At 35.8% G+C, this 12,226-nt stretch overlaps 2 protein-coding genes across 2 annotated transcripts; both read left to right on the top strand.

The window, feature by feature from the left end:
• The first annotated feature begins 90 nt into the window (after positions 1-90).
• On the top strand, positions 91-3,917 carry LOC103133182 (5-hydroxytryptamine receptor 3A-like). Its single transcript, XM_016667776.1, has 7 exons — positions 91-194; positions 451-620; positions 1,035-1,195; positions 2,161-2,371; positions 3,115-3,285; positions 3,384-3,457; positions 3,529-3,917. Exons 1-7 carry the CDS (start codon positions 169-171, stop codon positions 3,760-3,762), a joined length of 1,047 nt encoding a protein of 348 aa, XP_016523262.1. The 5' UTR covers positions 91-168; the 3' UTR covers positions 3,763-3,917.
• A 1,856-nt stretch (positions 3,918-5,773) lies between these two features.
• LOC103133183 (5-hydroxytryptamine receptor 3A-like) lies at positions 5,774-12,223 on the top strand (the record flags this gene model as incomplete). Its single annotated transcript, XM_016667775.1, has 10 exons — positions 5,774-5,908; positions 7,540-7,608; positions 7,761-7,832; positions 8,707-8,852; positions 9,581-9,625; positions 9,774-9,883; positions 10,660-10,829; positions 11,033-11,193; positions 11,582-11,792; positions 12,105-12,223. Coding segments are annotated over exons 1-10 (1,143 nt in total), but the record flags the coding sequence as incomplete, so codon positions are not given.
• Positions 12,224-12,226: the final 3 nt, after the last annotated feature.

The following is a 12,226-nucleotide window of genomic DNA, read 5'->3' as shown; positions in this document are numbered from 1 at the left end:
TACTTTAAAGAAAAAAAAAATCCATTCTCTATCCCTACGTTTATCTTTTAATTGTAACATCAACCCCGTTTTTCCCCTAAGTAGAGGTGGGACAATGAGCACATCTGGTGGGACCCGGAGCGATTCTGTGGAACCACACATATCTTAGTCCCCACCAAATATTTGTGGATGCCAGATATGACTATTGAGGAGATGTAAGTTGGTGTTCAGTTCATATTTGTTCACATTCCTAAACAGATTGGAGTGAACAAAATTAACCAAACCAAACTAAGTCAAGTATAAAATGCCGCCAACTCAAATTCCAACAAACCCACTATAACATTAAAATTATATTTTTTTCCCTCCAAGCAAAACACTTGGTAAAAATGAGTAATTTTGTCTAGTTGCCTGACTGACATACCCCACAGTGGGTTAATTTGAAGGTCACTGTCTGTATTCATTGTTCTGTAGGACAGAGCAGGACAAAGCCTCTCCAAGTCCAAATCTCAATATCAGGAACTATGGCTGGGTTGAATTCAGAAATGACCAGGTGGTGATCAGCACATGCAAGATGCGTGTTTACAAATTCCCATTTGACGTTCAGAGCTGCAACATCTCCTTCAAGTCCATTATGCACTCAGGTAAACCCCGAAACATGTTTTATCTGACTTGCCACATGTGCATTTTCCATGATAAGATGAGAAGACTATAAAGATGTTTAGGTTTGTTTGTTTTTCTGGCACCAATGCCAATCTGACATTTGTGTTTTTATGTATTTTTACTTTTACGTATTCATGGCTGTTGTCTATTGTTCTATTGTATTGTATTGTTCTTATTGTTGTACTGCAGTCTTTCCCCTGTTTCCAAGACAAATTTCTCCTATGCGAGACGTTTGTGTTTTTATGTATTTTTACTTTTACGTATTAATGGCTGTTGTCTATTGTTCTATTGTATTATATTGTTCTTATTGTTGTACTGCAGTCTTTCCCGTTTCCAAGACAAATTTCTCCTATGCGAGATTAACAAAGTATCTTATTTTCTCTTATCTGTCTCAGATGAAGAAATAAAGTTATTTTACTACAAGAACAATTCGGAGATCTCAGAGTGGTCTCGAAAAGCTATGGAGACGCAATACGAGTGGCTGTTTGTCAGCATGACAGTCACAAGCAAAACTGTCAACCATTTTGGCTTCAATCAAACAATGATTGTTTACACGGTAAGTATTTTTAACAGCTCAGCTTAATGTCGTAATGTAGTTTTTTCTTTTAGCTTTGCATGAATTTAAATGCAGACAAATTTAACGTGTAAAACAAATTAGCTCCTGTGGGAGCCAGGAGGAGGGTTTTAGCGCTGTTAATCACACTCATGTGCGTGATGTTCCCCACAGAAGAGCCTGCCATGAATGCACCGGTTAGTAAGAAAATTGTTTCTTCACCATTTGCACAGCCACAGCAAAACAGCAGTCTTGAGCTTGTACGCACTGACTGGGAGGGTGTGAGGCGAGCAGTGCATACAGGAGCGTGATTAGCAGCGCTAAGGCCCTCCTCCTTGCTCTGACTGGTTGTTTTTGGCCATTTGTTTTGGTGTATTTCTGCAGATGGCAGCAGGACCACAAGTAGGAGGCAGAGGAGCTTGATTTTTCACAGATCATCTGTCTCACAATATAGTGACAGTTTTCACAAATATGCAAAAAACATATTTATATAAAAGTTACTGCAGCTTTATGGTCAATGCATGATGCAGTTCTACCCCCTCAAATGCCTCTCAGCTGTTGCTCACTGAATGTTTTGTCTTTTCTGACTACTCTATAAATCTGCAGTATATCAACAGTTTGAGACGCTCAGACTGTCCCACCTGAAACCAACAACCACGTCATTTAAACACAATTTTTCAGCATTCTGGTTATTAGTTTCAACCTCTTAAAGTCATATTTACAACCTCTAGATGCTTAAGCTTATGTTGTCTATGATTCACTATTAGTATGAACCACAGATTAGACAAGTGTTCTCACTGAAGTGGCCTGCAAGTGCAGATTGCATTAGTCCATCTAATGCAATCAATTGTAGATTGCATTAGAATCCTGAACTATATCATTTGGTTTGCTTCAAATGCTTTCTCACATTTCTCACACTTATGTTTTTGCAGAATGGAAGGAAATTAATTTCTCCTACATTTTTTCAGATAAACATGAAGCGGAGGTCTGTCCTCTACATTGCAAACTTCTTGCTGCCTGTCCTTTTCTTCCTGTGTCTGGACTTGGCCTCCCTCCTGTTGTCAGACACCGGCGGTGAGAAGGTTGGCTTCAAAATCACCGTTCTGCTTGCTGTCACAGTGATGCAGCTCATTCTCAATGACAATCTTCCATCTTCTTCGGACAAGATTCCCTTAATAGGTTAAACATTTTTTCTTTCAGGTTTTAGCTGTAAATATCAGCTAAAACCTTATATTTACATAAAAAAACCCAAGTACATTTCTGTTCACTTGTCTGAAGTTAAATCAGACCAAACTTCTCTTCTTTTGGCTTAGTTAGAAATACTAAGATTGTTTTTATTTGCTAGATGTCAAAAAAAAAAAAAAAACTTAGCAAGGATATTTTTTTTGTAACTTCCTTCATATTCAGATGCTTGCATACATTTGATCAGTATCAGAGCTACTTTGAACTGTATGACTTGGGTGAAACTTATTAGATTTCCTTCCGCAAGCTTCTCTTAATAGCTTGCTGGAGTTCTGGTCTGTTCTTCCTGACAAAACTGGTCGAACTCAGTCAGGTCTGTTGGCTGCTTTATTCTCTCACACTCTTTCAGTTGCCATCTATTTTAGGAAGTGCACCAGTTCCTCATGCAGCAAAACAGCCCTACAACATCATGCTGCCACCGGGTGATACTAGCATCCCCTGTTTACACTCCAAACGTAACAATGCATGTAAACTTATGAATTCAAAGAACGTTATAGAAGAAGTCCTAAAAAATGCTCTTTTCAGAATTGTTTCTGGCATTTATTGAATGTAAATAGTTTTGGTAAATCTAACTAACCTAAAAGAAGAGAGGTTTGATCTGATTTAACTTCAGGGAGTGGGAATAACGTGGATGTGTCTTTATACTTGGTGTATATAAATATCTGTTTGCTCCCCCTCAGCGGTTTATTGCATTGGGACTTTTGCTCTTATGCTGCTCAGCCTGTTGGAAACTATTTTGGTGATTCATCTAATTAATAGAGACGCGTGGCAGGACATTGAACAGGACAAGACAAAAGACCCAGTTGAAGGTCAGGAGGAGAAACTCACCAACTCGCACACCTGTTTTATTGGAGAGATCAAATTTTAATCAGTTCGAATGTTCACTTGGTGATGTTCTGTTTTGATTCGAATGCTCAAGCCTGGACAAAACGTAACTTCATTTTTTCAGGAATCAAGACATGTAGCAGCTGTGCATCTGTTAGCAAAAACTCAGCTGATGGAAGGCTTTCTATTGGAAAAGAGGTAAGAACTTTAAAAGTAGCATCTTTCTGTATGACTTTCGTATACGAGTTTGATGACAAACATGTCTGCAGGGCAGCGAGGGCAGAGTTACCGAAGTCTCCATTGCACTCGAAAAGATGTCAGATGAGCTTGGAGAAATCAAGAAATCAATAACTCTTCTCAGCAGCAGACAGGAAGAGGATAAAGCCGGTTACTGGACCAGAACTGCACAGAAAATAAACAAGGCTTTTGCAGTTTTTTATGTCACAGCAGCTGTCCTGTTTTTACTGTCTGTCTCTATAATGTGGTATTCTGCAGATGAGTAGTGACTAAATGAACAAATAGTTACTTTTTATTTATTTTGAACATCGGCATGTTTTACTTTTCCGCATTTTATTAATTTCAAGAAGTGTTTGTGTGTTGTCCGATCATTTATTTTTTCCCCACCGCATAATTTTGCTTTGCTAAAGCTGGTGATTTGTGCAACAGTGTTACTAACCAACTTTTGGCGCCACTGAAAAATGATAAACAAGAGAATGATTATGCCTGAAAAGTGGATTAGTATGCGTTATCCATAATTCAGCAAAAAAGATTTGAAATTTGAATTATTGAATTGTGTGGTTATATGTGAAACATTACTATATGCATTTTTTTAAAATAAATACAGAAGGTGTTTAAGAAATTGATGGGACAGTCTAAAGTCACAAACACCATTTTATGATATTACATATTGTTCTACCAGAAAAACATCCATTTCATTTGTCTTGGTAAATTAACATCTTTGTGCATTTAAGCCTAGTCCTAAATCTGTTCTATTTGTTACATATTGTGCTAAACCACCTGAAATTTGTGAACCATTAAACTGAACAAATGGTTGAGAAATCCATTATAGCATGTTGAAATGTGTGCTTTTACTTTGAAAGTAAAGTCCTTTTAACGCTCAGAAACTGTCATTCTATAGGCAGTAAATAACTGATTATTTCTGACATAACATAAAATGCATGATTTTGCAATCTTCATGCTATGCCAAGTGTTGAACAGCCCCCACAAATAAATAGTTTGGAAACATTTTTCTGCATCTGGTTTCTGCATGCATGCGTGTATCAGAACATCAAAAATATTTTTTCCTCTAAACAACTTTAATTGATAGAGGCAAACAACTGGATATTATACTGGATATATACTGGATATATTTTAAAGCAAACCTTCAAAAATAATGTTTCCTTTGCATGGCAACAAATGAAAATCAGCCAAGACACCAGAAAGAGATTTGTGGACCTAAGAGAGTCTAATGTCAACCCATAATGATGATCAGGTAGAGATGGACATGACTTGATGTGACAAATCACCAGAACAGAAGTGAAAGACTTTGTGAAAATGGGTCACTATCAACAAGGAAATGGGCAGCCATGCCACTCAGTGAGAGAGCAGTGATTACTTCAGAAAAAAAGTATGAGATAATGATTAGTGTTGAAGAGCATTAATTGCTGGTTTTAACCTGCATGATTAATCCCTTCAAAGTTCAAAACGTTTGGACATTCAGAAATATGCTGGTCCAGACCAACTCAGGATATATTTTCTGAATAAAAGCTTCACTTTTCATCAAGACAGCCCTCCTCCATTTTCAAGCAAAGCCTTGTGGTGAGTTAGTACATTACTCTTGGATCTTTACAGCAGTTGTTGTCAAAAAACAATGATCCTACTGCTCTAGAAAACTCTCTATTTCCAGTTTAAAACTAAAATATCAAAATCTCACATAAGTGAGGCGTCTTCTTTGCTAGTTTCAGTCTCACCAGTCAGGCTTCATACAAGAACAGAGCATTTTAACTGCAATAATCTTTGTCATAAGTCATAAAGATCGTCAATTGTTTTTTCTAATAAAATCTGAAAAGAGTGCATTTTATTACAGTCTCTAAGTCAACACTCTGCAGAACTGCCTTTTGAAAAGCGTTTTTCATTATGTCCAACTTTTCACATATAGAACCTTAACTTTTTATAATATATTAAGACAAATAGCCCAAGCGAATGAGATGAAGGTCATCTGTTAGCATAATTTTTAAGATTTTATTTTTAAAGATTCTCAATTGAATATAGCTCTGGATTTTAACTGGGCTGTTTTAATACATGCATTAACTTATTTTCGAAAGCTTTTAAATTGCATCTTGCATTGTGGCCCCAATACTTTGGTGCTTGTTGCTAAAAGGACTTTTTATTAGTTATTTTTTTCCTCTAACTTCGTGGAAGAAAACCTCTTCTATTTGTTGTATCTTCACAAAGCACTACTCATCCCAAACCACAACGGAAATTAGAAATGCTGTTAAACAGACAGACTCTAAGTGCTAAGGAGGTTGGCTTTGCTTGGTAGTGTTTATAACACATCACATCTTAAGATTGCTCGAACAGGACAGAGCTGCAGACTGACCTCTCAGACAATGATTTTCACTTTAACTTGCTTCATGTTTCTCCTCACAGGTAAGACGAGATTACGATGCCGCGATAAACGATAAATCTATTAATCGCACGATAAATTAAACCTATCGACCTCATTTTAATTATCCTATCGACCTCATTTTAATTATCGGCTTTATCGTCTCTTCCTGCCGTTTTTTCTTTCTCTTGATGACACTGAATGAAAAAAGGCTCAGCTCCGGTGCTCTCCACTGACCCTCCATTCAAAGAATGGGCACAAAATAATGTCTACAAGTCCAGTTAACTAATTTTAAAATCAGGCATTAATCAATGCTTTACTAGAATCTACCTGTGATGCATGTGGCTAGAGTCGGCGTAAAGTCATGACTGAATGAAAATCATTATAACCTATTTATGTCACGTTAACGAAGAACAGCTGAAAACTTACCGGGTTTATCAACTGCGGTAGCAATTTGGCTCCAACTCCTCCCATGTCATTTCTATATTCTTTGCACGAAATGTTGAATAAATATTAATGTTGTTTCCACATATCATCTCCGATGTCCGCTGGACTTCGGGTTGCGCCGTGTCAGCTGTTTGGGATTCCCCTCCGTAATTTCCCCCCAGAAATCACGGAGGAGAATCCGCGCTTTCTGATTGGCTACTTGTCACATTCAACTGTTAAGCTCCCAGTCGGGAAAACCCCTGATTTAGATCGGAGTGGCCACGACAATCTACCGTAACACACCACACACTGCAGGATGATCGGCTACGAAATCATCAGCGAGAATCTTAGATCGGCCAACGATCTAAGATTGTCATAAGGGGAAAATGGGGTCAAAAAATCGTGTAGTGTGAACGACTGCATTAGGTAGTCGGATGTGCCCATCTTCTCTATTTAAATCTAGTAATTACTGAAGGGCAATATAGTATACAGACTTCATAATCTGCACTCTTTTGGTTGAATGCAGTATTTATTTCCACTTTGGCTTTATGTTGTTTACTTTTTATTCAAGTACGTTTTTTTGTTAATGGAGACTGAGAATCCATTTTATTTTTGTTTTTGTTAATTTAGTCGATCAGTTCTAGCGTTATGTGTTCTTTTGAAAATAAAATGTATTCATCTATGGCAGGAAATCACATGCATTTTTATGTCATTTCCATTAAATCAGTGTCAAAAGGTCTTGAAACAATATTATCGTTTATCGCAGTAATTTTTTAGACAATTAATTGCTCAGCAAAATTTGTTATTGTGACAGGCCTAGTCAATACACTGCTTTGTAATTTATGCCAATAAACATAAAAAATAATTAGCAAAATTTATTTCATAAACTTTTATGAACCAGTTCAAAATGGATCACTGGCTGCCACAGCTTGGAGCTCTGACTGTTGACCAGACATTACTGATGTGTTTTCTATTTAAAACACAGAATAATATGGGTGAAATTTAACACATTTAGAGCTTATAAAAAATGTCTTGCAATTACACAGCTTTGTATAGATTCCTTCCTGGAGTGCTGAGTTTTGGAGAAAAAAAATGGAACCCAAGAAAGGTTGCATATCTTTTTAAATTGAGTGGACATGCAAAAAAATGTAAAGTCTTTGTCGTCCAACACAAAGGTGGATTTATATTCATGACGGCAAATGTGTATTCAGAAAATACTGATAAGGAAATGTGTATTCTGCTCTGTTAGGCAGCTGTGTGTCACCAGATGTTCACAATGACCCACTGATGTCCAATCAGAGCTTTATGGACGTTTCAGGTAATCCAGTTTCTGTTAATCGATCTGCTCTGATGGATATTTTTTATTGTACAAATTACATTCCATTATTACTGTCTGAAAAATATTGCAAAAATTGAACATGAAAGGTAAAATCTATAAACAATTTATGCTGTGATTTTTTTCAATGACAGTTGAAAATGCAACAAGTGATACATTTTCACATTTTTCAAACTCGACATCAAACCAGACGTCTGATGACAAAGGTAAACCTGACTTATTTGTTTTTTGTAAATCACTGTGTTTAATCTAACCATGGGTTAATCTCCATTTTTAAATCCTTCAGTAGGAAATCTATCAGTAGAACAATATATTGTCATGCTACAATCACAGCATTCAATTGATCTTATTTCAAATTTATATAAATAACCTCCATAGCTTAAATAAGAATTATGAAGTGAAAGGAAAATTAATTATTTAAATGTTATTTACAAATAAAAAAGAGAAAACGGTGCTGTGTGTTTATTTTGTAGACCTGCAGTAACAGCAGGAGGTCTTTGCTCATCACTTGATCATTCCATATTTGTTTATTTGCTACCCTGATCTGCATTTAACTGTAACCGTTTTACAGTAATGCAGTTATTTATTACTGTAACAGGAACATTTACCAATCACAAATCAAGACATTTTTAACTTCTTAAAATATTCAATTGGATTTTTAATTTGGACTTTGGCTTTCCAGCTATTAATGAACAAATGAAATATCATGAAGTAATGTTACATTCCAGCTCATTGCTTTGCCAAAAAAGTTTTCCTTTCACTTTACAGCCATGCACAAAAAATATTCAAATATATTTAAAGTCTTAATGTGAGAATTGGTGATTTAGTAATTGCACAGCACACAGCATGTAATCAAAATTAAAACTATGGAAATGAACATTTTTCAAACTCTTTTACTGTTCTAACAAAACTTGTGAATTCTTGGTTGAGAGTTTTTTGACTACCAAGCAGCAATGAGGAACCATAACACAATAAGACTTTGCGTTTTGCCATTTTACACACCAAGCATTACATGAAGGCTTGATTGCATTTTGTGATTCTCCTGTTTTTCTAATCATAAAGTTTTTATTCTGTTTGCAGCACCCACCTGCAGTTATCAGAATGTTCTTGACCACCTGCATCTGACCAAAGCTAATGAAACTTTCACAATGAGCAGACCTGTTAAAGATCATACAAATAAAACAGTCTTATACCTTGAAATGATAGTCTATGCCATCCTGGATGTGGTAAGTCATAATGTTATTTTTTTTTTGTTTGTTTTTTCACTTTTGAAAGTGTTCATTTGATTTTTGTTGGGGATTTTGAATTTCTGATTTTGGATTTGTTTCTTGTACTTTGGTTCTCATGTTAAAGCATTATATATTGCTGAGACCTAATTTATACATACTTTTTGTTAGATTCTGTTTTACTATAGCAATTGTCATCTCTGTAAGAAATCTGTTTTATTTAATTATAATTGCCAAGTGGTTGCTCTTGAAAAGCAAGTATTTCAGCAGTTTGTTGGTCCAGAGCAATACAGGTGTGTGTTAAGACATTGCCAAGTCGGAAAGACGTTACGGTGGACATTAGAGAGGCAAATGTCCATCAGTCTGGGAAGCATTATGAGACAAGACATTTTTGGCAATATTTTGCAATACTGTGTTGGGTAATAATTAAACACAGCAAATCGGCACTAATATCTCAAAGTAACTGCTGAAGACGGTAATGTCTGCTTGACGTTAGAGCTGCTAAAATTTAAAGCTATTGAGTCACAGGATGTAGTTTTACTTTATGCTTACTATTTTTCTCCATGGCTGTAAACTGGAGCTGCAGTTATGAAAGACTGGAATAAAGTTAAAGTACATAAAGTAAAAGATGCACAAGTTTCACTACTCTGTTAATAACTGCACTTGTATTAACTGTTGTTTCAAACTGAAATATATAAATATATAAATATATATTTCTTTATACACAGAAAGAGACAGATCAGACATTCATTGCATATGTTTGGATTTACATGGTGAGTTACTTCTGAAAAAGATGCATTTCATAACATGGCTATTTAATAAAAAAACAAAAACAATTTGATACTTTTTAAGTTGCATTTATTATTCAGCCATGCTCCACGCACTCACCCTTCTGGATTTATATTTTATTTTTCCATTCAGGAGTGGGGAAATGACTACATTTTATGGAATAAAGATGACTTCTGTGGAATTTCAGAAGTAATTGTTCCAACAGAGGTACTGTGGAAGCCAGACATAACAATTGAAGAGATGTGAGTATGCATGTACTGTAGAGTCCAGAGTGACTTCGGTTGAAAGCAATGCAATTTGAAAGAAGAATTTAAATTATTCTAAAGTAAAATAAGTAGTTATTTTAACTTGATATTGTGAGTAAAAATAAAAGAGAAATGCGTGCTCTTTAACTAGGTGAGGGCAGTTTTTTCTTGCATATTGTGAAATAATAATTTGGTTTAAACTGCAGCATTAAGTTAAAACTCACAATTGAAGAGTAATGAACTTAAAAAAATGTTTAGACAACTTGTCTCTTGCTGTTAAATCAACTTCATCAGCTTTAATTTCTGAGTTAAAACCAACAAATTTTATTTGTTGACTTAAATTGTATTTTCAAGGAAGCAGGTATACTTTCATTTTTAAATTAAACCACTTTCAAATGTTTTACAGTGCACCATTCTGAGCGCCCAGTAAGACTGAAAGGATTTAAATCTCAGCATTTGCTTTGACACGTCCTTCACTAGGAAAAACTCTCCACTCAGACTCCTGTGCTTCTTGTCTATGCGCTTCATGTCCGCGCTCAGCCTTGTGTATCCTGTGTTTCTTTACGCAAGCAAGAAATTCGACTTCAGTTTCACTTTCTTCTTGATACAGATTTACATTATAAATATGTAAAAATATATTTTTTGCTATTGGTTGTTAAAAAGCAGTATTCCAAGAATATTCAACATTTGAAATCTACCATTACAAATTTCAGAGGTTTAAGCTGTTCTTTGCTTGGATTTAATCCATTCAACAATCATCTATTCTTTCACAGGATAGAGAAGGACAAAGCTCCTCAAAGCCCCTTTCTCAAAATACACAGTAACGGGACGATTGAATTTAGGAACGACCAGATTGTGATCAGCGCCTGCAGGATGCATGTTTACAAATTCCCTTTCGACATTCAGAAGTGTAACATCACCTTCAAGTCCTACTTGTATGCAGGTGAGTTCAGTTCATCTATGTATAATCAAACTAAAGCAAAATTTTAAATTTAATTTTCGATGGTATGCCAAACAAAACGCACAACACAACAGCTTTCTGAATTGAAATTCTATAGAAAATTAAATCTAAAACACACGTTTTATCGACACTGACATCTTGTTATAAGCCTAACTGTTGACTTCTTGCTCTTCTGTTTGTCTTAGAACATGAATTACAAATCGAAATAGAGAAAAATAGTTCAGTAATATCAATGTGGTCTCGTGAAATAATGGCGACAGAATTTGAGTGGGTGTTTGTCGACATGACTGTCACCAATTCTACAGTGAACCATTATGGATACAATCAAACCATCGTTATTTACACTGTAAGTATGTTCTACAGGGATATCTCTATATTTTCTATTGTCTTAGTTTTGCTGAGCCAAGGTGTGTGGATTGTTTTCCAGTGCAGTTACTGCTGCTAAAGCTACTGCTGTTGCTAACTTTTGCATTCCTATTGTTCGTGATACATACTGCACATATAATTTTGAAGTAGTATAATTAAGTGGTTAATAAAGAATTTACTGCTCATCTCTGCACCTTGGCTCAGCAAATTTACCCTTCACTTTTGTTATATTCATAAACTTCATAGTCTTATTTGTTTTTTGCGTTTTCCTCTAAGCATGCCTGATTTACTTACAAAAAGATGCCAAAATTCCTGATTCTTAAATCAAAAAACAAATATTTCACACCATCTTCCACATCTTTTTACAGATAGAAATGAAGAGAAAATCTGTCCTCCACGTTGCCAGCTTTGTGCTGCCTATCCTCTTCTTCTTGTGTCTGGATTTTTTCTCCCTCCTCCTGCCACACGGTGGAGGGGAGAAGATCGGCTTCAAGACCACTGTGCTGCTTGCCGTCACTGTGTTGCAACTTATTCTCATCGAGATTCTACCTTTTACATCAAGCAAAATTCCCCTTATAGGTAAAACACTATGTTATCTTTCCCCCAGATAATATTTATATGTGTAACTTATGCTGTTAAGAGAGTCTAGCAAAAAGATGGTGGGCACGAACACAAAAAAGGAAGCAGGTAGGTACCAAAAAGGTAAAAATCAACTTCAGTTTTTAAATTGTGTTTGAATAGCATGAAAAGACAGGAAATAAGAACATAGTACCAAAGAGAAGAGAAAGATTAACAATAGTAGAGGGTGTGACTGACAGGGTCCCACTACTTTGATCAAGAGCAGAATATACTGATCCAGTGTTTTATTAATGTGTTGTTGGTTCCTCTAAGTGGTGTACATCCTTGGGATTTTTGGACTAATGTTGCTCAGCCTCCTGGAGACTATAGTGGTGAACTATCTGATAGAGATGGACTCAGCATCCCAGGACGATGCCCAGAGTGTGAACGAAGAG

The sequence above is a fragment of the Poecilia formosa genome, unplaced genomic scaffold (genome assembly GCF_000485575.1).
Source record: "Poecilia formosa unplaced genomic scaffold, Poecilia_formosa-5.1.2 Scaffold2341, whole genome shotgun sequence".
Lineage (NCBI taxonomy): Eukaryota > Metazoa > Chordata > Actinopteri > Cyprinodontiformes > Poeciliidae > Poecilia > Poecilia formosa.
This window is presented reverse-complemented; position numbering and strand designations above follow the sequence as displayed.